This window comes from Seriola lalandi, unplaced genomic scaffold (genome assembly GCF_002814215.2).
Source record: "Seriola lalandi dorsalis isolate HSWRI2012SDOR001 ecotype SW California unplaced genomic scaffold, Sedor1 jcf7180002055008, whole genome shotgun sequence".
Classification (NCBI taxonomy): Eukaryota; Metazoa; Chordata; class Actinopteri; order Carangiformes; family Carangidae; genus Seriola; species Seriola lalandi.
The window spans coordinates 2,617,291-2,644,626 of NW_019525551.1; the positions used below are offsets into that span (position 1 = coordinate 2,617,291).

The window sequence follows — 27,336 nt, forward strand, 5'->3', positions numbered from 1 at the left end:
CTGTAAAGGACTCAAGGATTTTGCATCTTTATATCCACTGTGGAAGGTGTCAAGTAAAACACACACAACCAAAAGTAAATCTTAAGGAAGGTCGGATAGCTTCAAATTAAAAGCACAAATGTGAAACCAACCAACTAAAAACGGGGGTTTGTTGTAGTCTGAAAATGTTGCTTTTTTTTTTTGGGTTGGATTTTCTTAAGGGAGGCTTTTATTTTGAATACTTGCACGAGGCAGTCTTGTGGGTTTCAAGTGCGACACGGAGGATATCACACTCCCAGATGGAAGCAGAGGTCAGAGAGGCTCTGTGTGCGGACACATCCGGGACAGGAGGCCAATGATCTGCGGATGCTGTGAGATGTAGCTCTAATCCGGGTTCGACCTGCCGGGGAGGATGCTGTGTTTTTGCGGGGGATGACAAGGCAAGTCGTTTTCTGTTGTAAGAGGAAGTCACGCCGGTCTTCATTCGGTTTTCGGGGTTAATTTAAAGCTTCACTTATGAGCAGCAAATGTAACACGAAATATTAAACCGCACAATAGGGGTACTGAATAAGTGTAAGCAGATGTTTAATTCGGCGTATATATACACTACCAAGCAGCCATTAAAATCAATATAAACCCCAACTTTAATTAATGTGATGTCACAACATACCGCCCACCATGGTGCGTTTGTGGGAAGGAAATCTCCGTAGTAACGTACCAACTCTAAAATGGGATTTTTTTTGTTAAATGATTGGCACATTATTAGATGCATGCCAAATGGAAGTCGACGTTCTGATGAATTCTGAAATCTTGTTTTATCAGTAATATATTACAACAATGTGGCCAGGGTCCTCCTCCATGTTAAAGGACAAGGAGGTTTCCTACAGTGCTTGAGTTTGTGTAAATGATGTACTGATCTGATCTCAGTCCTACACAACATAGATCACAGATTCAACGGTGACAATAGATACAAAGCACATACAATATTATAATAAATATTAACAAATATAATTCCCCAACTCATGCTAAATGTGCTCATGATACATGTCCAGGTGGTATTAATGAATACTGTTTACAACCTTTTGTCCATTGCCCAAAACAGCAAAAGAAAAAAAAAAAATCATTGGAATTTCTCAAGCTTGAAATAGGTTGTGTTTCCTCTATGATTATAAATAAAGATTTTTAGATTGTTTTTATGTTTAAACATTTTTATCTTACCATATTCTGAGTTTCACTTGCCATGTTTTTTTTTTGTCTTTATTAAAGAGAAAATAAACACTTTTAAGCATTTGCTAACTCAACATTTCATCTAAACAATCTGGTATGGCAGTGATGAGAATGTGATATTTCAAAGCAAAGTATGTGATAAGCCCATCTCTGTTTTTCCTGAAGTGGATTCAACCGACTCTGATCAACTCTCCCCTGTGGATGAACCCTCGGACTCTGATGGCTGTGATGAGGAAGAGGTTCGCCTCTGTCTGCTCCTCTTCTTCAGCTGAAGAAGACAGTGCAGGCCTCTATGACAGTGCTCCCATCTCTTCCTCTGATCCACCCAGTGAACAAGAACATCCTTGTGCATCTCTGCTCTGGTAAGCTATCTCTGCTGCCTCCATCACTTGTTCCAGTTGTCATCTGCCACATACAAGACATCAATAGTGGAGGAAGTGCTCAGCTCTTTTTTTCATTATTATTATTGAATAAAGTAGCTGTATTACACTGTAAAAATTCAAAGTAAAAGTCCTGCATTAAAAATGTTACTAGTGTAAAAAGACTATTATTAGCAAAATGAAAATCTAAAGTAATCAATGCTGAAAAATGGCCTGTGTGAGTGTAGTACTAATGATGAATTTGAAGCATTTTATTTACTGTTGAGAAATTAAATATTTGACAAAGCATGATTTCACAAACTCATATGTTTTGTTTGTAAAAACCTGGTTAAATAAATGTAGAAAAGTCAAATTTAGTTAAGTAGAAGTATTAAATGGCAATAAATACTCAAGTAGAGGTAGCTCAACCTCTGACTTAAGAACAGCGCTTGTGTTTAAATAAATCACAGATTTCTCTGGTTTGAGAATTAATGGAAACATTTGTAACACAACTCAACAACATATAGAACACAGGTCTAGATGTTTCTAGACATTTTAATGTGGAAACTTCACAGATTATAACTTTAAGAGAACATTGTTGTTGACACCCGTACAGACACCTGCGCTGAGAGCATGTATAGTATGTGATGCAGGTTATTGGCTGAAAACAACCATCTACAAAAGGACTACCTGATCAAAAGTAATTAAAGAATTTGGGGGGGGGGGGACTACACTGGTGAGAAATAAGCCTCACGCATAATGAGGACTAAAACAAGTCACTCTGTCTAGTTGCCACAGTGTCCAAGACTCTTTGCTGAGCTCCAACAGCAGCTTCACCCGATACAGAGGCATCCTCAACTGGATCATCATTCTCTTGGTCAGTTATCGCTTCTTTTTTTTGTGGAGTATATATAGATATTTCTTAGTTTTTACTGAGTTACCAAACATGTGCTTTCACAATAAGAAGAAAAAGCTCTGAATGAGGAAACAACATTGACTGACTGTCGGTGTGTGTGTTTTCTGATTTTCAGGTCCTGACTCATGCTCACTTGTTCTTGGAGAACTTCATACAGTGAGTATAATGGATGCTGCTTACACTCACTGTTTAGGCAGAAACTCTTGTCTACTGTACATCTTCTGCTTAGACTGAGTTTAGATTTTGGATAGACTTTCACATTCTCGTGAATGTTACACATAATTTGTGTTTAATAATAATATTTTAGTTCGATATTAACTTATGGGGTTGTGGATATGAGAAAAGGTCCTCTTTTAAGCATGAGCACACATGACTAAAAGCAGCGAGGAAGAGTTTATTTTCTTTGTCAAATCGTAACTGTAATCAAAATTAAAAACTCTCACCTCTTAATCTTCATTTTTAGCCGAGCTAGCAGCATGACTCTATGGCAGTGTTATCAGTATGTCGTCCACCTCCTTGGTCCAGTCTGAAATTTCTCAACATCTATTAGATGGATTACCATGAAAGTTTGTACAGAAATTCATGTTCCTCAGACTTTGAATCTTAGTGATTCCTTGATTTTTCATCTAACGCCATCACCAGGTCAAATTTTCTATTTATACCTGCAAAACTAACAACGTTCCCATCTGCTGAACTTTGTGTTTTGTCCTAATTAGCAAATGTCAGCATGCTAACACACAAAATACTTAACACACACTGACTGTATAGCATCAGCATGTTAGCTCTGCCCTTGTGAGTACTGGTATTAACATTTCACTAAAAGCACTTCCCTGCCTACCTCTGTAATGGCAAATCTGTAATGGCATATACACACTCTCTGCTAACAGTCCCACAATGTAATGTGCATGTGAGAAGATTACAGCGTCTGTGTCTGAAATCTGAATTTACTGCACTACTACTGTGTAAACTATTGAGTGTCCATTAGACAATATGAAGTGAATGAGTGAACAAGCAAGTGATTTCACAGCCTTAAAGTCTTGTTTCCTCATATATATAATTTAATCTTCAGAGGGAAAGTTCAGTCTTTATCTTTAAAACAGTAGTTTGGAAGAAAATAAATACAACTCAAGGTCCCCTTACTAGACTTCTGTGGAGCTTTCAGCCATAATTCACAATATGTATTAGCAGATGGAGCTGCATAATTGCTTAATTCACTGGACTAACTCCCCTGATGAGGACTGTAAGATAAGATGCGCTCAAAAGCTCTGAAAAAAGCCAGTAAGTGGACCTTGAGTTAAAGAGTTTTTCTTTTGTAAAACCATATTTTGTAATTTGTAATTTTGTTATTTGTAAGTTTTGCTTTTGCTATATAGCCAACGTTAGTATTAACAGCTGTTTATTTACCAGTCCTGCCAAGAGCCTCAGCCATCATTGCGTTTATAAGATAAGAGGTTATAACACGCCCTCTGAACAGCGCTATTTCTTCAGGGCAGCCTGGATGCTCCTGTGACAAGATGGGCCTGTCGGGCTGGGGATAGCTGGTTAGCATGTTAACTTCATTAGAAGAAAATAAGTGATAGAAATCACATAAAGCAAAACAAAAAGGTTGCTTAGCCACAACTGGAGACAGCTCTTGGTAACTAAAGGAATTAAGTTTGAGGCTGAACTCACAACGTTTTTTCTAGACTGTTTCAAGCTATAAATGCTAATATTAGCTATGTGGCAATAGCAAAACTTACCTATAGCTCCTTTAAACATTCACCATATACATTATATCATTTATATTTGACTTTTGTCCTTTGTTCTCCTCTGAACAGACATGGCTTTTTGATAGATGTCAAAAAGGTCTTTCAGCATCTCATCGAGGACAACTGCAACTGGCCGTCTGTCAGCCTCATCCTGGGTGAGACTCAATGCAGCAAAAATACCAGCATCCTTAAGATAAAAGAAATTTACATCAGAAAACCTTTAGGCAATGATTAGCCCCTATATGGGGCTAGGTAAACCAACACGCTGAGCCTGTTGTTGTGAACATAATATCTGTATTTCTTCCAGGAGCCAACGTGTTTGCCATTACAGCTTTGCTCCTCGAGAGGTTTCAGGAAAAGGTGAGATGACTCCATTTTCTTTTTCTCTTTAATTTTGGCTCAAGGATGCTCTGATTTACAGTAGATAATACACCACGATTTAATTCACACCATATCGTATCAGTTGTGCTTGTATCATGTCAAATTATTCGTCAACTCACAACTGTCATTGAATGATCAACACTTCTGTTTTATCCATTTCTGTCAGGGTGCGCTGTCCCCCACCAACGGCCATCGTTTACATCTGGCAAATCTAGGGCTGCTCCTGCTGTTTCCTGCTGCAGTCATTGTGCATGAGCCTACAACATCGACGGGTAACAGCTACTGTATATACACGTGCATCAGCATTACATCACATTTAGTGTGCATATATGAGACAGTAACTAAAATGTATCGGTTCAGTCATTGTGTTCAGGTTGTCTGTTCATCCGTCCCATTCTCGTTGACGTGATACTTCTTTAAATTTGGCACAAACATTCACTAGGGCTGATGACATTTTATATCCACAAGGTCAAAGGTCAACTTCACTGTGACGTCATAATGTTCTGCAAAAACACTTCGGGCCATTATTCAACACTGTATCTCAGGAAGGAGAGACTGAGACTGAGAAATGGAAATATTCTACCATCTTATAGTTTACACTTTCCTCATAGTTCAGCCTGACATATGTGATATCTTGTTCTAGAATCAATTTCTACATGTTAGACCAATGTTTGTCTCAGCTCATTGTGCTGTAAATGATGTTGCAGCGTTGCTGGCATGTTTCTGTTTTGTCCACCAGGTGGAGCATTCTTCTCTCTCTGGCTCTACACTGTTCTTGGGATGAAGCTTTACTCATACCAGGAAGCAAATCACTGGTACCGACAAGCTCATTTAACTGATGCAGGTGTTTACTTCCCCAACACCACAAGTTGTACTAACCTCAATTTAAGACAAAAACAAAACTAATCCAACAAATGATTTCACATCTGTGTGTTTGTAGATAAAGACCAGAATGGATCAGTTGCACAAAAAGCCCAAAATGAGCATCTGACCTACCAAGGTGAAATGGCTTGTTATGCTTAAGGTGATACTGATTTCTTTGCATTAACCCGTCATCATACATTTTGTCCTCTGTGATCCTGTCTTTTATTTCTCAGATCTGTATTATTTCCTCCTTGCCCCCACTCTGTGCTACCAAAGAGATTTCCCGTGCACTCCTAAGGTCCACATCAATAAGCTACTGCACAGGCTGCTGGAAATGGTGAGCTGAGAGAGTGGCATCTATATCATTAATGGTTTGATTGATGTTTTTTTATTGGGTTTTTTTGGACCTAGTCTCTTTCCAATATATAAAAAAATCCCACATTACAGCAGTGTGGTACGTATAATAATTCCAGCAGTAATAAATCATTATCCTTTGGCCTGAGAGGGTTTTTACCACGGAAAATGTATAACTCCTAAATGTGTAATGCCTAAAACAAATCAAAGAAATAAAGTTAAACGCGGTAGAGACTGTCACATGTTTTTCATTCGTATGCATGCACGTACTGTGTTATAATTAAATGAAACAATGAAACAATTATTTGTCTTCTGCCCCTAAAAGACATAATTGAACAGTTGATGCTTTATTACTTTTCCTGTAACATCCCTGGCCCTTCATATGATAGATAGAAACACTGCACCTTGTTAATTGTTGCATCTTCTACCTTTAGGTGATCGTCATCCAGATCATGGTCGGCATTGTACAGCAGGTACAGCAGCTGGTTAAGCTCTTCCTTCTTTGTATAGAATTTTTGTGATGACACCATCCTTGTCAACCATAAATGTTTCTTTAACACCTCCAAAAGGGAGGACTGTATTGTTTTAATTGTTTTTAGATGATATAGGTAAGTGGCTATAGGTATGGAAATGTCAGCCTGTTGGTTGGGCCGAAATATCTGAACAAGTATTAAATGGAAAACCATTTAATTTTGAACATTTGACATTCATGGTCCCCAGAGGATGAATCATAGAGACTCTGGTAATCCTCTGACTTTTCCTCCAGTGCCATCAACAGGTTGACATTGGCTTTTGGTTAAATATCTTGACATCTATTAGATGGATTATCTTGTAGTTTGATACAGATGATAATTGTCCTTGGACAGGAGAAAATGTCAAATTATCCACTGCTTTGTTTTATGACCAAATAGCAGCAAAACTAATGATACTTCCATCAGCTTCAGCTGTAATTTTGCTTATTAGCAAATGGTAGCATGCTAAGATGCTAAACTTATAGGGTAAACACAGTAAACATCATACACGCTTAACATAAGCATGTTAACATGTTAGCATATTGACATTAGCATTTAGCTCAAAGCTTTACTTAAATAAAGCCTCACGATGGTGCTAGCGTGGCTGTAAACTGAGCCTTGTTTCTGAATGTGTGTATTTACCTTGAATGCTGTTACTGCATTGTGACTGTGTCTTCTGTGTCTTTTCCCCTCAGTGGATCGAGCCCATCTTCCAGAGATCAGAAAACTCTTTCTCTGTGAGTGAAACACAGTCCCTCTAATAACTGACAATATTAGGAAAAGACCTCTTCCACACTCACTTATTCTTATTCATAGAGTATGGACATTACTATGAGAGTGGAGCACCTGGTGGGACTGGTGGTGAGTGATTTTTATTTATTTTAACATTATATTCTATTGACTTAAGATATTTTGGTTTGAATTTTCCTGAACTATAAAGCACTTAGCCAGTGTGAGTTGGACAAAATCCACAGCTCTGTTACTTGAGTCAGAGTATAGATCCTCCTCCTAGATCCTCAGATATGACTCCAATAGTGAAAGTTGTTCAGTCAGATTTTCACTAGAGTTAAAGTACTGGAGTACTTGATTTCAAAAATACTTAAGTATTCAAGAGTATCCTACATTTTCTTATGTCAACGCATTGTTGCATTGTTCCACATTTACAGAATCTAATGACTCTGAAACAACCTGCTGACTGACTGACTGACTGACTGACTGACTGTAGAACCTGTACAATAAAAACCTGCAGAATATGATACAAAGCAACAAATGAATGAATGAATCAACAGGAAGAGCCAACTAATACAAACTATCTGTTTAAAAGTTTATCCTCAACATGCTTTCTCAAGTTGGACAGCTTTTCTTTTTGGCAGTGAGGAAGTTTGGTCGTGGTAAACACAGCAAACATTTCAAACTAAAGGAATCTTTATTTTTAAAACTTTAAACATGGACTTAAGATCACAGCATGCTCTCTAGTGAAGAATCTTCTGCCTCATCTTTATTTAACATTCAAAAATGCAGCAATCACAACATAACTGACAGTGTATGGTCTATCACATTTTCATAAATAAAATAAAATTCATTGTAAAAGCTGTGCTTCAAAATAACGAGTTCGTCATAGAAATGTAGTGGAGTCAAAGGTACAATATTTATCAAGTGTAGTCGAGTAAAAGTCAGAAGTTTCTAAATAAAATAACACTCAAGTAAGGTACAGATTCTGGAAAATATATACTTAAGTACAGTACTCAAGTAAATGTACTTCATTACCGTCCACTCCTGATAACCGATGTCAGTGTACAATAAACGGATGTAATCTCTTTGAGGGAAGTTGTCTCAGACGGTGGTGATGATGACAAAGGGGGGGGAGGAGCAGTGTGTTTGGTCATGATGATTAGAGATAAAAGTATGTGCATCATCGTACATACGTCGTACAACAACACTGGGAAAGGAGAGAGATTGCTGTTAAACGTGTGCTGTATTGGTGTTGCTAACACATTTTCTTGTCAGGCACCAACCCATTTCCTCTGGCTGCTCTTCTTCTTCTTGAATCACTCCTACCTGAATTTCTGTGCAGAACTCCTGCGCTTCGGTGATCGCCATTTTTACGGAGACTGGTGGTCAGTTGCACAAATCGGTGTCTGTACATTGTGTCTTCGCACGCGCAGAATCAACTGGCTCACTATGTTTCCTCTTTCATTAACAGGAATGCTACAACTCTGATCACTTTCTGGAGGAACTGGAATATTCCCTTTCAGAAATGGTGTCACAGGTATTTTGGTCTGGGGATGAAACAGTCGTCAGTTTTTTACTCAAATGACAGGAATCCTAAATAATCCACCTTTTGCTCTCCCCCTATGACATGTCTTTGCTCCTGATGTTCTCATCTGTGTGAAGACATGTATACACACAGCTGGTGGAAAAGAACGTGCCATCGTCACGAGCAGAGTTACTGGTCTTCCTGATGTCTGCAGCTGTTTGTGAGGTAAAGCACAGATACCTGTATCTACCTGTATTAGCCAAAATGTGCTGATGTGTAGTATCAAACTAAGTATCAAACTTTAGTTGTTTTCCTTACACTAATGTGATTATGAGTTGGGTTAACAGCTCGAATTCACAAAGCATTTTATCTTAGCACTAACAGTCACACTAAAGGTCCTCTTCACAACGCTGCTGAGACCAACTATTACTAAGGAAAAGGAAAAACTCCTGAGCTAAGAGAGTGACTCTGTTGCTATGGCTGATATCAGTTTTCATGGATGAGCTCACTTGCAGGAACCACAGTGATTGGCTGATGAAAGACCGTCCGTGCCCGTGAAAATGCATGCGCAACATCCCGCAGTAATAATAAAAAAAACAGTGAGAAATAAAAGAATACAAATTAAATGATAATGGATTAGGTGCTGTTTACTAAAGTAGTTCATTCTCCAAAATGGATCTGTATGATCAGGTTTGTGTCGACCCGGGAGAATTTAATTTGACTATAAAAATTAACATTCAGTTCTCTCAATGGAAAAAAAAACAAAAACCTAACCTGTCCTAGACGACCTAACTAAAGCTAACTGGCAGCCTGTTAGCCACGGTCTGTTGTAGCTGTACCTGTTGTAATGCAGCTGTGGTCCCAGCTGTGGGTTGAGGTGTGAGAAGGATCCATGACTTGTGTGTAGATCCTGGCCACTTTGCAACATTGTCTACAACTGTAGCATTGAAAACCTATGGTTCTGATCACACTTGGTTGACTGGCAATTGCCATGAAGCTGCTTTATTTCTCTGTAGTTGTTGATCATCTAAAAGAAATCGTATGAATTGTCCTATGATGTCGCGTCAGAGCGCATTTATTGTCTGGTGAACAGATCGGCTTCTCTCTGTTGCCGAGTTGCGGCGTTGCCAAACACTGATCGGTTGTTTTAGTTGGAGATGTTATTGCAAACTCACAAACTCCACAATGACCATTATTCCCTCTTGATTGAATCGTATCTTTTAAGTAATTCAGCATCGTGTAAGGTTTCCAGAACACTGTGATGTGGAATGACCTCAGCCCTTTAAGATTGTTTGTGATTTGGTCTTATTGAGTTAGGAGTCCTCTCCACTGCTTCTGACTTCTCCCAGACTTAGGAACTATTTTTAGTGTAAACGGCTTTGTGAATAGCTCTTAGTTTAAAAAAAAGTAGGAGTCCTAAAGTTAGGACTGACACATTATTTTAAGGAGTTTTCTCCTAAATCGGCAAGTTAGGAGCTACTTTTAGCCTTAAGATGCTTTGTGAATATGGGCCCCGGTGATTAAAGATGCTCCATTTTTAATCAACCTCTGTGGTTTCTAAAATCTGCAGTAGCCTATCTGTGAGATGTGGTGACATCTTTTCCACATGGTAGCACATGTTGGAGTATGTGATATATTATGTGAAACATGTTGGGAACACGTGTGTCTGTACTGAGGATTGTCACCTACCTTTGCAGTTCCCATGAACTCTATCAAACGTTTTAGCCTCCTTTAGCACATTGTTTTGGTTCGACAACAAGGCCCGCTCTCATAAACCATCACAGAAGATTAAGAACCAGATATTTGATTAAGCAGATGAAGACAAAACCAGTGCTAAAAGAATAATGACTATTGGTATCACAGCTATCATGTGAACACAAACATGACTCCCAATGAATGCTAATATTGCTCCGTGTCTGCTGGACCTGTTAATCTGGAATTGTTTACTAATGCACTTTAACACTTTATAAGGTCATGTATTGTGTCAGCATGCTGTGGAGCTCTTCTGCCCACTCGGGCCAAAAATAATCAGTTACTGCAGCTTTAACAGAAAGGTTCACATATCTATCTTAAAGTATTTCTCACATTACTCACACATTTCAAGTTATTCATTTCTGCGATCATTCCTTCTTTTCCAAACTCACCATGAAGAGGTCTTCTACACAGTCCTCTCCTTTATGAGTTCAGCTGAAGCTAATATCAGGCTTCAGCAGTGTTAGTGAGTCAAATCCAGTAATTTTCCAGTTACAGTTGCAGTGTTTTTAGTTCAAATTTACCTATTTTTGTAAACTGTGCTGCAGCAAACTGCCTACTGGAGGATAACATTAGCTCCACTTGACCTTTTAAAGGCATTTTTGCACAGGACACAGTCTGTGGATTTTGTCCCCCATCACTTGCATAGTAAACGTTTATGGCCAGTATGCACAGGAGGAACAATTACAGCAGCTGGGAACTCTTGAAATGTACACAGGTTCACTCAAGTAGTCATTAGTAATTGACACTATTAAAATCTTTTGCCACCAAAGAGGTGGATGATTTCCCTGCTCAGATATCTTTAGATGTATGTACATCTAACCAGCTCGTATTATGTGACAAATCATTGTAGTAATCAATTATAATACATTTGTAACAATCAAACTGCATCATGTTCATTTCAGCCTAATAACAGCACAGTAATAATCTGTGGTGATGTTTTTCCCTCTCTTCTGCACAGTATATGATCGCACTGCCTCTGCACAGCTGTCGTCTGTGGATCTTTCTCGTCATGGTATTCGAGGTGAGAACATTACATTGTATTCACATGGATCCATTAGGAAAAAACTGTGACTTAAAGGGAAACTACAGTTTATTACAACTTTTCTTTTATGTGTTCTGTTGGTTATGGCACCACTGGGAACATGGCTAAAATAAGAAAAAAGTTTCAATGGAGCAAGAAACACAAACAGTCAGACATTCATACAGGAAATAAACAAGACGACAGGTAAGTATTCTTTATTTTGGAAAAGGGAGGCAAGCAGTAAGATTACACATCCACCGTGGTTTAAAGACAGACTTCCTGCCATACCTGTTATAGGCACTCACAGTTTTCCTGTTTATTGAGGGATTATTACCATTTTGCGTGTTATCACTTTCAGTTTGACCTCAGTTTTTACTTGTTGTTGGTTTGTTTAAAACAAGTCTGATCTTGTGACTGGTCGTTGCCCTGTTTGACTTATTTTTAACGCTGTCACTACTTTTTTTCATAATGAGCAATAAAACTGATGGCTACAGTAACTGAAATGAAACCTATGTTGCAATCAACTGTATTTTTCCTTTGAGCTCTCAGGACACAGCTATAAACAAATGTATTTACTCTTCAAAGTTATTATTTATCTTACTATATGTTCTTAACTGGTGAAAGGTATTATTTTCAATTTGATGCTTAAAATACACTTAACGTGATGAGCTACAGAGCTGGCCATTCATTTTCTATGAGAAGTGGCAAATAATATGCAAGGGGCATCACTCTAGCCCTCAGTGTAGACACAGCTACTGTATTGATCCATATTACTGTAAAACCTAAACTGCAAAAACCATGAAAGCCAGCAGTAACTGTAAGCTGTAAGAGCTGACACCCAGAACATACAGAACAATATTATTATTAGTGTGTAATTATTTTATGATTATGACGAACAAAGCTGGAGGACAATCTATGTATTATTAAAGCTCCATATTTTCTTCTTCACCTGTTTTTTATTTGAAGTGTGTTATTTGAAGATATATTTGTGGTTTTAAGAACCAAAAACCATCTCAATGTAGTTTTACATCTCCTCTCTCAGGCTTCTCTTTGGAGCTCTAATAATAAAAGGTCAGTGAGCCAATCAGAAGAGAGGAAGCTCTGAGCCTCTCTTCTGATTGGCTGAATGTTTACTAAGTGATCCAATAAAAATAAAGCAGATTTCAGGTAAACACCCAGTGAAACTAAACCCTGCAAGGTTGGATGGTGGGTCCAGGTGGGCGGGGCTTGGGGCATGGCTGAGACCGGTGACTGCTTTGTTGTGACATCACAAAGTTCCAGAAGTCCTGATGGCTGGTTTTAAGTCTCAGTGCATTTCTCTGTGGACTGAGGCTTTGATACTTTCACAGTATTAATATAGAACCTAGACCTGATCCATAATCAAACTACACATGGACAGAGACCTTTAGACTATATGGGACCTTTAAAACTTGGTGTAGTTTTTTTTTTTCTTTAGCTAACACTGTGTCTTCTCTTTGTAGCTCTTGGTTGCAGTTTTCCTGAAAGACTATTTCCAGGGAAACTATGGCAACGGTTTAGTGTGGCTTTGCCATCTGCTGGGCCCACCTCTGGCTGTGATCACCTACTTTCACGACCACTACATCAGCTTCCACAACTGTCATCAGTCATCACCCTCACCACTGATATCAGTCCACCATCTTCCCAGCAGAGTTTGCCTGCAGTCTCAATGACCATGGAGAAATGTCTGAAATGTATAGATACTTTATTGATCCTGAAGAATATGAAGGATCTGTAATATTTAACTGTATTTATAAGCAGAGTGAGAGGATATGACTGTCATCCAAAGCTCATGTCTGTGCAAGAATCCATTCAGATCTCTGGAAAACCTTTTGAAATTATTCAGCAACATATATATATATATATATACATATATAGTACATGTGTTGTATAGCCCCATTAATGTACCTACGGACTTGCATATAATGCTACTATACTTCTGCATCAAAAAAAAAAAAACATCTGAAAAATGAAATGCAATAAACAACTGATTTTGTAGTTTTTAGTCTAAATTTGTACATCAAATTCTTGTTGAGTGACTGAATCATGAACAGGCAGGCTGCTGCAGGCTCAGCCAATGTGTTAGTCAGGAAAGGCCTCCATGATGATTACTGGTAGAAGATAAGGTTGCTGCTTACACACAGCTGTGCCAACATGTGGTTAAGAGGCCCAAGTTTATTCAAGTTTACCGTAAGTTTCATGGACACGGTCCAGTCAGGAAATACAGGGGATGATTGTGCCTCATGGTTCAATGAGTCCAAGTGTGGAATTATTTAAAGCATGTCTACCAGCCAAGGAAAGTTTATATAGGCCTCATAATTCCTCTGATGTATTTTTATGTTTTATTTTATAGCATGTAACGACTTATATAGGCCTACCACAGAAATATGTCATCATTGTTAAAAAACAACACTTTACTTTGATTTTTCATCATTAGATAACTCTTAGATACAGAACACATTAGACATTTAATGCGACGCTTTAAAGTGACTTGTCAGAACTCAGTGTCTGTACTGGTAAAAATCATGATCAGTACATGGTGCATAGACTGTCATAGTCATAGTCAGTGCTCTTTCCACCGGGACAGCTAAATGGAAGGACTCCAGATTGCTTGTGTGACGATGGCAGGATAAACCCTCTGGGATCAGTACAGTCAGCATCTGCCATGGTAATTATCACACGGAAAGTATGAACTCATTTGTCAGTTTATTAGGTACAACTAGCTGAAATTAATGCAGCCTCATACAACCATCCGTTAATGAATCCTACTTCATGAAGGTTTCAATGTTCAGTTTCTGTTGAAACAGTGTTAAACATGTTGATTCAACTATACGATCATTTTGGAGCATGTAGTTTGTGGTGCCATTTAACTGCAATGTGTTAAACCGGTGTTACTATTATTTTGTCCACCCCATTCAAATCAATAACGCGAGGCTAAACAACACACACAGTTGTATAATGCAGCACAAACTGCAGCTTCTAAAGTCAATTTACAGTTGAAGAAGAAGAGCTTATTGCAGGTCTCTTGGATGAGGATGCATTAGCTTTAGCTAGGTGTTCCTAATAAACTGCCAACTGAGTGTACATTGAACTTAGTCAGCTCATTGTATGGTACATTTTAATTGACCATAATCATTATTCCTTACATATTTTGAGAGACAAGGCAGTTCCCTTGTGCTCTGTGGAGCATATCATCCATGTTGGTTTTTCCAGCCCACAAACTCCACTGGCATCACCTTGTTTCCAGCAGACAGATGTTTGTAGAGAAAAAGCTCTGATAAACTGATTGTATACGTGACCTGTCCAGCACCATACGGCAGAAAAAGGGATCAAAGAGTGAAGCATTGTGCTGCTAAAGAACCAGGTATTTTTCTTAGAGGTTGGTAGAGACCAAAAGAGAGCAAGCAGAGTAAGAATCAAATGATCTCAATGCAGAATAATCATCCTTGTGAGGGTTATATAAATATATATTTCATCCCTGAATTATTATTACTGGTGCATTAATGTGTAAGTAGCTTTGTTCTGTAGTTTATTCCAATGTTAATCTTAACATTACATAATAACATTAACTTAAGATGATTACATGTTTCAAACACATAAAGCAGTGGAGTAAAAAGTACAATATGTGGTGGGGTAGAGTGTCTTCAATTTGTACAAATGCAGCAATTAATTTAATGTACTTTTCTACATTCTTCCACTGTGACCTATTCATGTTACAAAGCCCCACAATTTCTGTAAAATCACTTAAATCTTGTTTATAGGCTGGGAAATATGTTGAATCAGAGGTTTGAGATGGTGAAGGATCCTAATTGTAGGTGTAGCCGCATCTCTTTGGAGCAGTGGCCTCTCCAATGGAAACTGAAGAAACGAATGCTTGTCGTTTGAGAGCTGCTCAGACATGGAAGCAAGCAACACGAGAGTACAAGAGGTGATCATTTTCAGATTTGAACAGACTTTCTTTTGTTTTTTTCATCTCTGGATATTTGTGTGAAGCTTCAACAGACATACATGAATGATATTTTACAAAGGGGATAATGATTGAAACAAACTTTTATAATGAATCTATGAAATAATTTCCCTTTTCTCTGAAACTACAGTTCCTCTCTGTAGGTCCAAATTTCAGCAACAGTTAATATTGTCACAGCCTGCACTTCCTGGTTCGGATCATTCATTGACTCTGCCACGCCCCCGCTCCACTCAGCTCCACTGCAATCAGGACAGTCACACACACCTGCTAATTACCTGCTCACACACCTGATTCCCATTGACTCTGCCACGGTTTAGTTTTCCACACTCTCACTGCCAGGTTGTTCTTTCTTGTTTCCCATGCTAGACTTTCCTGCAGTCACCATTTGAATCTGTTGTTGCTGACTCAGCCTGTCTTTGATTGTCCTTCATTGCCTGTTCCCCGGTAAACGACCAGCCTTCTTGAGACTTTGCCCTGTGTTTTTTGGTTTCTGTCTGTGGCTTTTGGTCGTTGTACAGCTGCAGCGTTTTGAAATTGAGTCTCTGTAATCAGCTGTTTCCCCCGTGGAGAAATGTTGAGTTTTTGCCTGTGCACATTTTCTGCTATGGATTCCTGCCTGCATCATTGTCTGTGGTAAATATTAAAGGATATTAAGAACTGAATCCTGAGAGGTGTGTGTTGCATCTGGGTCTACCTCCAGTCTGTTACAAATATACTTCTGTTCATCCATGATGAAGATGAACATTGTTGAAAAACCTTCACTTTCCTACACGGCAAGCAAGTGATATAACTGATATAAAACAAGCTTTTCATTTTTAGACCAAATGGAAAAACTATGAGCTAAACAAATGTATTTATGAATGGTTGCTTTAATGAGTTTTATGCTGAAGTATTTATTGATTATACATTCTTTTTACAATTCCTATTTTTAATGCCTATTGAAATATGAAAATAAGGAAATGCTTTATTACTTTTCCTGCGATATCCCTGGTCCTCTGTATTCCAGAGCCACTGCGTGTGGCCTGTTTTCAGATTGTGTATTTCCACCTGTAAACCTTGTAAAAAGGAGCTTCTTCTTCTCTGGTTTCTAATCAAATTTATGGAGGTTTATTTATAGTGGTGTTCTGTGATGTCTGTGTGTTCAGGTCTGACTGAGTCATGACACGGGTTTTTATCTGATGAGTTTCACATGTTTTTAGACATTGATATCTGATGACTTGTTAAATGATCTTATTGATCTGATTTGTCTTAGAGATCAGTTTGAGTGTTTTGATACGATACGTGAATAAATGTGACCAGTAACAACAGACATGAGGAGCCGCTGACGAACAAACTTAGACTTAAAAGTGCTCTCATTGTAGCATCGTAATTCATTTTGAAAATTTCTAGCAAGATACAATAAGATTTCTTTTTTACAGATGGGTCACTTCAATTGAAAACCAGCTGTATGAACATTTACTTACCTGATGTGCCCATCAGCAAGAAGACATTTTCAGTGCTTTCTATGAAAAGGACTGATCTGTGACTCCTATAGTTAAGGCTTAGTTAGGTTTACTTGGTCAAGGTTAGTGAACAATTGCAGTTATTGTTCAAAGAAAACAAGACAAAGTACATAACACAAAGTGTGTGCTTAAAAGGAAGAATCAAAAGCAGTGGTGAAAGATTAAGAAGAAGGAACCAGGTAGTATTCCAGGGGAGATCACTTTGCTTCGAGCTGAGTCCACAGAGAAGTACAATACTGCAGCGCAGAACCTCACAGAACCTCCTTAACTACTCCATCCTCCACCAGCCTATTATACCAAACTGCAAACAGGACGATGTCGCAGTTATTTTCCTCTCTAAATAACAAATTCCAGTAAGTAACAGTTTACAATAAGCTCAGACAATAAATCTTCATGACTACACAGTCTGGTGTCAAAGGATGCAATGGCCCGAATGAGTAATTAACAGTGATTCAGCAGATACTCATACATTTCAGTAAATTCTACCACACCTCCTTTTTCTTTGTTTTGGGCTGCATGGTGGCTCAGTGATTAGCACTATGCCTCACAGAAGAGTCTGTCTTTCTGTGTTGAGTTTCCATGTTCCCCCATGTCTGTGTGGATTTCCCCCATGTGCACATGCAGCTCAGATGAACTGGCAACTCTTGATTGCTCAAGAAATATTGGACTGCATTGTATTTGCTTTAGTGTTTCCATAATTGTTAGAATTTTTAACGTTTTAATACCTATTCATTGTTTTATTCCTTGCTTAAATATTTGCTTAATAATATTGTAATTCTTTTTTTTTTGCAGTTCTTTTTTATTGTAAATGGAAGTGTTATTTATTTATTGAATTTATTAATATTATTTTTTATCAAGTGATAATAAAGTAATAAAGTGACGTGCATCATTATTTATTACCCACAATCCTTTGTGGATTGAAGAAAAAAAACACCGTACCTAGAGTCACGTGATATTGTCACTGAGGCGGAAATGAAAGTTGGTTAGCGACAGCGGCGGAACACAGCTGAAAAAGGTATGAGAAAGATTACATTTAAACCTCATTTTTTAGCATGTCACTGGATATGGCTTGTTCTGACATGAACCACGCAACTATCAAGGTAGCTTTACTTGTTGTCAGGTGATTAGAATAGGTTTTATCGGCATGTCCTTTTGCGAGAGCCCCCTACGATGCTCGGTTGCTAACAGTTAGCTTCTTCTAGATCAAGTTAGCCACAATAAGCCACATCGTACCGGACATGCAGCGACATCACCTTTAAAACAAAAGCAAGAAACGGCCTGCTGGTTAGGGGAACGTATATCATTTTACGCATCGTTATTTTCTGTCAGTAAAAATTCGCCTCATTTTAAGTGTGTGGTTTCTTTAATGTGCGTTATATTAGTTATAACAGGTTTGAACATGGTTATAGTTGCCAGTTGAGTTTTAGTTTGGAAAAACTGTCCGGAAGTGTCAGCGTTGTTTTTCTCTGGCTTGAGAGTGATGCATACAAATACCTTGATCATCTTCCGTGTTTGTGTTTTGTGCGGACCAGCCAAGGGTATTTAAATTCGGGGACAGTAAAATCAGTTTAGCAGGCTGCCAGTTAAATATTTATTAGTCTATAAGAAGTTTAGCAAGGATCCACTGTGTAGCAGGTCTAACTAACGCTGCGTAGTTAGCAGCTTGATTCAAAGGTTGACGGAAGATGCTGTGCGCTTCTATTGTGATAGCTCTAATCAGTGTGTCTGCAGCCCGGGGGCAGACCTCAGGTGGCCATTTGGTTAACACAACACCTAATTATTCGCTATAATTATGACCAGGTCACATCCGGCCATGCATCACTGCGTTGTGGCCGGTCTCAGGCTGAGATGCCAACAGCAGTCACCTTGGTGCTGCAGCAAGAAACGTAACACTGATAACATGACGAGGATAGCCTCCACAAACCAGTGATAGGGTTAGGGTCTTTTCTTGATGTATACAGTGAAGATCAGTATAAACAATAGCTTCAGCCCAGAGTTCAGGTTTGCTGTTTAGTGTCCTTTGCATATGCAGCTCTCTTTGCATTAAGTCCAGCAGGCTACACCTCTGACTTTGCTCAAGGTGATGTTGATAGGGTCTGATGAAAGTCTTATGCCTAATGGGGGGACAAATCTAGCTGAGCTGCTGTTACTGAAATGTTATTGGTCCGGTTGCTAAATATACCTGTCATGCACCTTGTGTTTATAAGGTTTGTTCTAATGTTGTGATGCAGTGACAGTATGTTTTAATATTGTGTGTGGTTGTGGTTGTTTCAGAGCTGTAATGTCATGGCAGCTGCCAGTGTGAGCAGACCTGCCGGTTCCCAGACCACTGAAAAGTCTCAGTTGATCTTGAAAGGTAATTATCTTCTTTTATTTCATTTCTTATTTTGGTCATCCCATTTACTAACTGGAACATACTGATATAAATAATGACATAGACGTATAAACATAAACGAATGCCCCTAAACTGCAGTCCAAACATTTGTGTATATTTAATCTCGGAAATAGTATTGAGATGAGTGAAAGCATTCTGTTGAGTTTCTACAAGGTGCCTCGGTTTTCTTCACCTGGCTATCTCTACACATGAGGCAGCAAGATGTCACCAGTGCAAACCTGTCCATCCATCATAACATGAAAATATCCTCTCTGTATCATGCACCAACTCATGAAACTAATTTATTCTCATTTTTAGCAACTTCCTTCATTGACAGTCGGTCAACCTGACAACTCACAGTCTATGGCTATGTCCACACATACAACCATCCACCAACTGATTACACAGTAAACCTGCAGTTCAGACAGGACATAGCAGGATTATAGCATTTATAAAATGGGAAAACCATTAGGACCAATTAGACTGTGTTAGTTAAATGTTCATTTATGTATGCAGTATTTTGACTCTTGATTATTCTTGTGTGACCTGTGACATCCACTGTGTTGTGCTTTGAACACCATCTGTCACCATTTAACAGATTACAGTAAATTTTTAGCCAATTGTCATTCAGTCTATATTTACACCGGAAGCTTCTGCTTGAGTTTGATTACTTACTCAGACCAGATTTCTTTTATGTGTTTTCATCAACCTCTACCAGCCCAAACAGGTCACCCGTTTGAATTGACCTGCATGTGCAAAAGAATCATTGGCAAAAATGTAAGACCCAGGATGCTCATGGGGGTTCATGTGGGTAAAGTTAGCACATATGGTTATGTCATGCAGCTCAGGTAGCTCACAGCTCAATGTCTCAGATAAAATACAGTCTAGCCCTTGTAATATTATCATATTATCCAGCCATGGCAACTTCTTGAAAATTTAAAGACAGTTTAGGCCCGGGACACACTGCCTGCGTTACGAGTGCATGGTGGTACGTCTTGGTTTTCATTTCAGTGGCCATGTTGTGACAGGTTATAACGTCCACACAGCTCACTGCTGCGCTGCGTCGTTTCAACATCTCGCCTACTTTTCACGCGTGATGCATGTGGTTCCTGATAGACAAGGAAAAGATCTGTTGACAGTCATATTGACAATATACCAGCACCATTAGATAAAACTGACACCTTTCACTCTAGCTTCAATGTCTGGCATGCATCTCAACATGAAAAAAATATGAGTATTATATATATTTTTTTTACATTTTAGCAGTTGCATGTGGAGGCCATATGTATTATATAGTCATAGCAGAAACCCAGTGTAGGCTATAATTATATTATGTCAATCATTTAACAGGTGTAGGGCAGCATTTTTCTGGTGCATCCTCTGTGTGTGTGTGTGTGTGTATTTTCTCAAGATGATGTTTATAAAGTTAAAAAAGTTTATAATGAAAAGAAATCAAACATTTGATTATTGATGGCCATTATCTGAGGCAAACTCAGTGTAGAAAGATAGAGCTGGCAGTAGAAGCTCTGCAGCATCTACACGAGGTAGCCGTCATGCACATGAATTGCAGGCAGTGTTTTTGCAGGCGTTAGCACCATGTTGACATTGCAGCTTCACTCTCCTGTGGCCCTGTTCAGCCCTTTTTTTAAAAATACTTTCAGTTACATTACTTCAAGTTTTGCCTGTATTGAAACAGCATTTCAAATAATTCTGCAGTCTGACACCTCTCTGTCCATCAGCTGGACACCTCCATCACAGCTGTCACCTACACAAAAGAGTGTTTCATTAGATTGATGTAAAAATCCTGTTTCTGATTCATTTTCATCAACATGAATCAGGTTTAGCGACACATAAGTGATCCAAGTAGGAGTGTCTTTAAAAAATCAGATCTGAGTCAGTCACAGTACGAGGGGAAAATGCAGATTGGGTCCACCTTCAACTGTAGTGTGAATGTAGAATGGTGATGAAACTGTTCATGTTGGTCTGGTAGATTATTGCCCCTTATGCTCCATGCTAACACGTTAGCATACACTATGCTCATAGTGTCCATAATACTATTGTGCACTTTAAAGTATTATCTCAGTGTGTACTCTTTTAGAATAGCACTATAACATTGTAGTTTTGCATTTTAACAAAATGTTATGTTCAAAACTGCGAGTCACCAACATTGATGTGCACAGTAAATACCAAATAGATGAGTAAGTCAGCTCTTTTGTACAGCAATTTGTTCTTTTACTTACATGGTGTTCAGCAGCTCATCGCTGATATCTTTTTAGCAACATTGTTAAAAGGAAGTCAGAGATTGTTCCTCATTGCTGTTTGATTGCCAAATACAGTGGTTTTGATAGTCTGGATATATTATTGGGTATCTTTATACCTTGTCTGACCATCTGACTGCTAGTATCTGTTTCCCTGTTTGGCTTTTTTGAAGTGATGTTGCTGTGTTACCGGATACTTTTCTTTTTGGCTCCACCACAGCAGCAGGGCTAGCCATATAAAGTGTCCATGACTGACTGATAAGAGTTCAGTGATCTACCTTTAGTCATGAGGTTACACGGTTGGTCACCTGGCTGAGTGTTGGAGTTTCCTCATTGCTCTTTCAAAATGATTTCTGCAGTGTTGACAACTTGGAGCATTTGTTGCTAGATTTAGAGACATTTTCCAGAAAAGCACCTAGTGACAAATCCAGTAACTTTGTGGACAAACATTAACAACTTTCCATAGAATTGAGTTGCCAGCAGGGTATAAAGTGGTCCATAAGGGAAAAACTATTCAGACGCTTTACTATGACTCTGTAAATTTAGCTCAGCTTCCTCCATTTCTCTTGATCATCTCTGAGATGTTTATACGCCTTGACCGGAGTCCAGCTGTGGTTAATTCACACCTTTCTATATCAGGTCTCACAGCTGACAGTGCAGATCAGAGGAGAAACAATGAGGAGAAAGGAACTGCTGCCGAGCTCAGAGACTGGATTGTGTTGAGGCTCAGAAGAGGAAGGATAAATAAAATTCCCAAGAGATCAATCATCATTCATCCATAATTCTTACATGGAAGAAGTGTGGAACAGCCAGGGCTCTTCTAGAGCTGGTCACCTGGACTAACTGAGTAATCAGGGAGACGGGTCTTGGTAAGAGAGGTGACCTGGACCCTGATGGCCACTCTGGCTAAGCTCCAGTGATCCTGTGTGGAGGTGGAGAAACTTCCAGTAAAAATTCTGTCTCTGAGCTCTGCAGTAGTTTCTTCCTCCTCACGGCTTCTGCTCTGATCTGCACTGTCAGCTGTGAGACCTGATATAGACAGGTGTGAGTTAACCACAGGTGGACTCCAGTCAGGATGTAGAAACATCTCAGAGATGATCAAGAGAAATGGAGGAAGCTGAGCTAAATTTACAAAGTCACAGCAAAGTGTCTGATTACTTATGTCAATGTGACATTTCAGTATTTCCTTTTTAACAAATTTGCAAACAATCTCTAAAATACTGTTTTCACTTTGTCATTATGGGTACTGAGTGAAGACTGATGAAAGAAACAATGAATTAAATGATATTTTCATAAGACTGCTAAAACTAAATGTGTACAAAGTGAAGGGTCTGAAGACTTTCTGAATGCACTGTGTCTCGCACAAGTCTTCTATAACCAGGCCAAAAAAGAAGTAGTACAATGTTACTGAAGTCTTCCTTTCTTCTACTCAGCCTTATTTTACCCAGTCACTCCCCCTCAGTGACCTTCACTGTCGATTGTTTCAGTTCTGACTGGCCTCCTCATTTACCTTGCCATTGATCTGCTCTCAGCCACTGTCTACCTTCTCTCCTCCCACCTCCTCTTTATCTGTCCATACCTACTCTTGATTCTTCCATTTCTGGCATTTTTCCACCTCTCTGTGTCACTTCTTTCTCCTCCTCACAGACGTGCAAGAGTGAGTCACATTTTGTTTTGCCAGATGTTTGAGTTCAGAGATTTTGTCAGAACAGATCTGCTAATATCTCAACAAGTACCGTACAAGTATTTTTCCTCAGTCAACTCAGTCATTCATCCAACCACTTGCCCTGATCAGACCCATCCTGAGAAACACTGCCAGGCTGTGTGTTTGCAATCCAGCTGTGATTCAGGATGAACCAATCACCTCTCATATCACGGACACATGCTGTAACACGTTTCCTCAGCAGCCACTAAGCCTGTCTAAGCTTAGTTGTAGACTTTTCACTCCACTTCCTGAGCTGCCACTAGTGCTGCTGAGATGCTGAAATGAAGAGACGTGTTTTCAGAAAACGTTTCATCAAGAAGCAGGAAGTTTTGTTACATTTCATTGTACATGAGGATGCTGCGGCTTAGCAGTTGCACAACTTGTTTCATGAAGGTAGTTATAGTCCAACTGGTGGGGAGGCTGAATCACAGCATAAACAAACCAGCAAGCAGAAGCAGTGAGGGTATTGAAAGTCCTGGAAAAATCATGGAGCGTTGCACTAGGCCTGCAGTGTGAATGGTGCCTCCACTGTCATTACACTGGGTCCTTGGTGGGTTTTTTTTTGTTGTTGTTGTTGTTTTAACATTGCAGACCATTGTGACCATATAATTATTTCCCTAGATCTAGATCCACATCCCCCAATTTCATGAAAGTAAATGAAAGTGGGACCACAGATGTTTTTTCTCGACCACTAGAGGGCAGTGTTTATATTTCTCTTTTTGCTTGCCCTGCCAAGTTGTGTCCCAAATTCATACAACTATATTCATTATAAGCAATCATTTTTGAGTATGTAATGTGTTCAAACGGGATAAGTGGCAACATGCGGTTCACTCAAAACAGTCAGTTTACATACCGAAAAACCTAAAACTTGCAATTCACAAAGGAAATGAACACACAGCTGGAAAAAGGCTGAAGCTAACAGTGAACAGTAGTGAAACAGCTCCAGGAACAGCTCAGAAAATAAACCCATGACTCTTTGTTAAGTGTAAAAGGCAGTGGCATTTCAGGACTGCAGTTTGATTGATGTTCAGCAGTATAAGTATTTTATAATGAACAACACTTGGATCACTATTAGTGAGTGTAAGTTGCTAATATGTTTGACGTTAATTGTCGTATTCAATTCCAACCTTAATTCTGAGACTCATCAGTAAGACAGTAGGATCCTGCTTCTACCATTTAAGCGACGTTGCCAAAATCCATTCATGTCTGAGCTTTACAGATACAGTAACCATCGTACATGCTTTCATTTCCTCACCATTAGACCACTGTCATGGTCTCCTGACAGAAAACAACTCCTGGACTTCAAATAAAACAAAATGCAGCTGCCAGACTGCTAACAAAGACTAAGAGAAGAGATCTTAATGCCCTCCTCTGAAAGTCTGTAGCCAGCTACCAGTCTGTTATACAACCAATTTTAAAATTCTACTTTTGACTTTTGACCACTTCATGGCCCCAGACTGTATCTCTGAATTAATTGCCCCTTATCAACCTCCACGTAGTCTGAAGTCAGACAGGAACTTGTTGGTTCCTGTATCAAGATGTGAGACTAAAGGGGGCGGAGCTTTTGCTGTTAGGACACCACAACTCTGGAACATTATGGAAATTTCTTACTTGCTTTTCAATTTTTATTGTTTTATTTTCTTATCTTGAGTACTTTGCGTGCATGTGTTTGCTGTTTGTTTTGTTATTTTATTCTTGTGAAACACTTGGTAATTTCTCATTTTGAAGTGCTCTATAAATACACTTTACTACTATTATTATTATTATTATTATTATTATTATCATTATTATTATTATTATCATTATTATTATGTGAAAGGTACTTGAAAAATATTTGACATTGTGTGATTGTGTGACCGAAGTAAACAGTTAATAAATAGAAAAACTTTCAACCCTAGGATGGGCACATAGAACACAATTAAAACAATAAAATGTGGTGTAAAAATGAATGAGGAAACACTCACCCAAAGACAGTGAGGAGCCTACACCCACCACACAGACATACACACACACAGGCATGCACACATGAACACATGAACACACACAGTAATTAATCATAAGCCTGAGCAAATGTTTACAGTTTGGATGTGGATCCAGTTGTGAGAAATCTCACCAGAACAACCAAAGGCACCTTCACCACATCTGGATCAGATCCTCAGGTACAGTTTGAAAAGATGACAAACTGAACCTGGATCTCACTCTGAGCAAACATAGTCATTGAACTCCTGGAGTCATGTTTGTGTTTGTGTGTTCATGTGAGGATGCTGTGTTAATGGATGAGTGGTTTATGTTCCCTCTGTTTGGGTCAGTCTGTTTGCAGATTTCATCTCACTGAGAGAAATAGTAGCTGTCTTGTTGATATTGAAAGCCAAACTTTTCACCTTTGAGAAACAAGGAAATACATTTCCTTATTATGGTTGGAATATGGTAACAGTCACACTTTGCCACAGGAGAGTGAAGCTGCTGTTTTTAATGTCATGCATTAGACATGAAGAAAATATTTACAATTATATTTTTTATACAACGTAACATGTACATTTCATCAAGTTTTTGACATGTCCACTCTGGTGCACAGCATGCGTTTAACTTTCAGTGGTTATTCATATGCAATAAAAGTGTAATACATAGAGCACTGTATTTTTTGGAACATTAAATGTCAATTTATTACTGTAAAACAAATAGTTCATATTTTAACATACTGCTCTTGGCTATGGAAAAACAGCCCAAACTACAGTGTGTCATATTGTCAGCATACTTTTTCTCTGTACGGTTTAGATCTGACTGTTGTTTTGTGAACATTACCAAAATGTATTTGTCTAAAGATGCTTCAATTATTAATCCATTAGCTGGTCATTAAATGATTCAGCAACTATTTGTTTGCAGGTTGCATCATCTCAGGTGTGAGGTTTTGATACTTGTTTTTGTTGTTGTATCAGATAGTTAACGGAATGTCTTTGGGTGTTGGAGGCTGGTTGATGGAAAGAAGCCAATTTTATCACCTTACATGTGCCTGAGGGTAATTTCAGGACAAACAAAATGATGATCAAATGGCACTAACACAGTAGACTTAATTAGCACAAAATATTTGTGCTTTTTGCAAACACCCTGCAAAAAACATAATTCTAAAAGATATGGCCTTATTTACTGAGAAAATGTTACTATAGATACAATTTTAACACCTATGTGTAGTTTTAGTACATGATTTGTAGCTAAATCATAACCAGCAACATATGATGTCCACTTTAATATACATGTGATTAATTGTAATTTCCTGCATGCACAAAATCAAAATTAGTCAAATCTAAGAATAATATTGTTCCCTAGATGTTACTTGTTATCACCATAGTTTTTTTTTACCTGCAAGAGTCCTCTTCTATAGAAGGACTAAACAAATATTCCCGAGGTGTATAGCATACCTGAAGTTTCATCGGCCATCTTGGATGTTGGGGTTTTCAGCTGAACTTACATTCAATTGATTTGCAACGTCACCATCCAAACCCAGGCGTATACAAGAAGTTGGCTTTTGAATAGCTGTCATCTGTAGTGACCATTATGCGTGAAAGGGTTAATTCTACTCTTGTCCATGTGGCACTGTGTGCAACGCCATGAACTAATGTTTCACAAAGAACATCTTTACTGCCTGCACACTCTGATGTATTCCTTCATAACTGTTTGCCTTAATGTGTTTCTGTGTGTGTTTCTGTGTGTGTGTGTGTGCGTGCGTGTGCATGCACAGTGGTTTCAGCGAAGCCCCAGTCTCCCAAGCTGCCAAACCGCCACTCTCGACTCAGCTCCTTTGTGGAGGTGACTGCCGACGGTCTGACCAGTGAAACCAAAAAAACAGGCAAACGCAGCGGACATCTTGAGCTGCAGTGGAATGAAGACCTCACCCTGTGAGAACACCATCACCCACACACCGACCTTTATTAAATCCTTCGTCTTTATCGTTTGTAAACTTGCGTAAACAATAACATAACATAAGAAGTGCTGTAACCTGCTAAGATCTAACTGAGGTTCAGCTAGTTCTGTAAAAAACATTATGTGAAAATTAGCTTATTTAAAACACTCGTCTCATAGACACAAAGACAGTGTTAAAGGACCAAACAAGGTACCAGTAAAACCAGACTCAATAATAAAAT

The 27,336-nt window shown here is 38.7% G+C and overlaps 2 protein-coding genes across 3 annotated transcripts in view; both read left to right on the forward strand.

The window, feature by feature from the left end:
- Positions 1 to 258: 258 nt before the first annotated feature.
- On the forward strand, positions 259 to 13,389 carry LOC111647688 (diacylglycerol O-acyltransferase 1-like). Its single transcript, XM_023397330.2, has 18 exons — positions 259 to 419; positions 1,372 to 1,568; positions 2,355 to 2,442; positions 2,597 to 2,637; positions 4,299 to 4,384; positions 4,537 to 4,589; positions 4,777 to 4,882; positions 5,350 to 5,454; positions 5,551 to 5,610; positions 5,708 to 5,811; positions 6,263 to 6,301; positions 7,036 to 7,077; positions 7,157 to 7,201; positions 8,348 to 8,457; positions 8,544 to 8,609; positions 8,735 to 8,822; positions 11,311 to 11,373; positions 12,855 to 13,389. The coding sequence occupies exons 2-18, from the start codon at positions 1,408 to 1,410 to the stop codon at positions 13,062 to 13,064; spliced, it is 1,467 nt and encodes a 488-aa protein (XP_023253098.1). The 5' UTR covers positions 259 to 419; positions 1,372 to 1,407; the 3' UTR covers positions 13,065 to 13,389.
- A 4,422-nt stretch (positions 13,390 to 17,811) lies between these two features.
- The window catches only part of wwp2 (WW domain containing E3 ubiquitin protein ligase 2), a 71,659-nt gene continuing 62,134 nt past the window's right edge, over positions 17,812 to 27,336 (forward strand). For both annotated transcript variants that reach the window (XM_023397327.2, XM_023397328.2), the window contains exons 1-3: positions 17,812 to 17,875; positions 19,135 to 19,216; positions 26,934 to 27,090. In XM_023397327.2, coding sequence (XP_023253095.1) covers positions 19,147 to 19,216; positions 26,934 to 27,090 — 227 coding nt within the window. In that variant the 5' untranslated portion in view covers positions 17,812 to 17,875; positions 19,135 to 19,146. The remainder of the gene's footprint in view (positions 17,876 to 19,134; positions 19,217 to 26,933; positions 27,091 to 27,336) is intronic.

Bases quoted from the DNA above. Each gene is read 5' to 3' on its own strand.
- LOC111647688 (XM_023397330.2), top strand. From the start codon at position 1,408: ATGAACCCTCGGACTCTGATGGCTGTGATGAGGAAGAGGTTCGCCTCT. The intron at 5,611-5,707 runs GTGAAATGGCTT...TTTATTTCTCAG, and splicing joins TGAGCATCTGACCTACCAAG to ATCTGTATTATTTCCTCCTT. The intron at 8,823-11,310 runs GTAAAGCACAGA...TCTTCTGCACAG, and splicing joins TGTCTGCAGCTGTTTGTGAG to TATATGATCGCACTGCCTCT.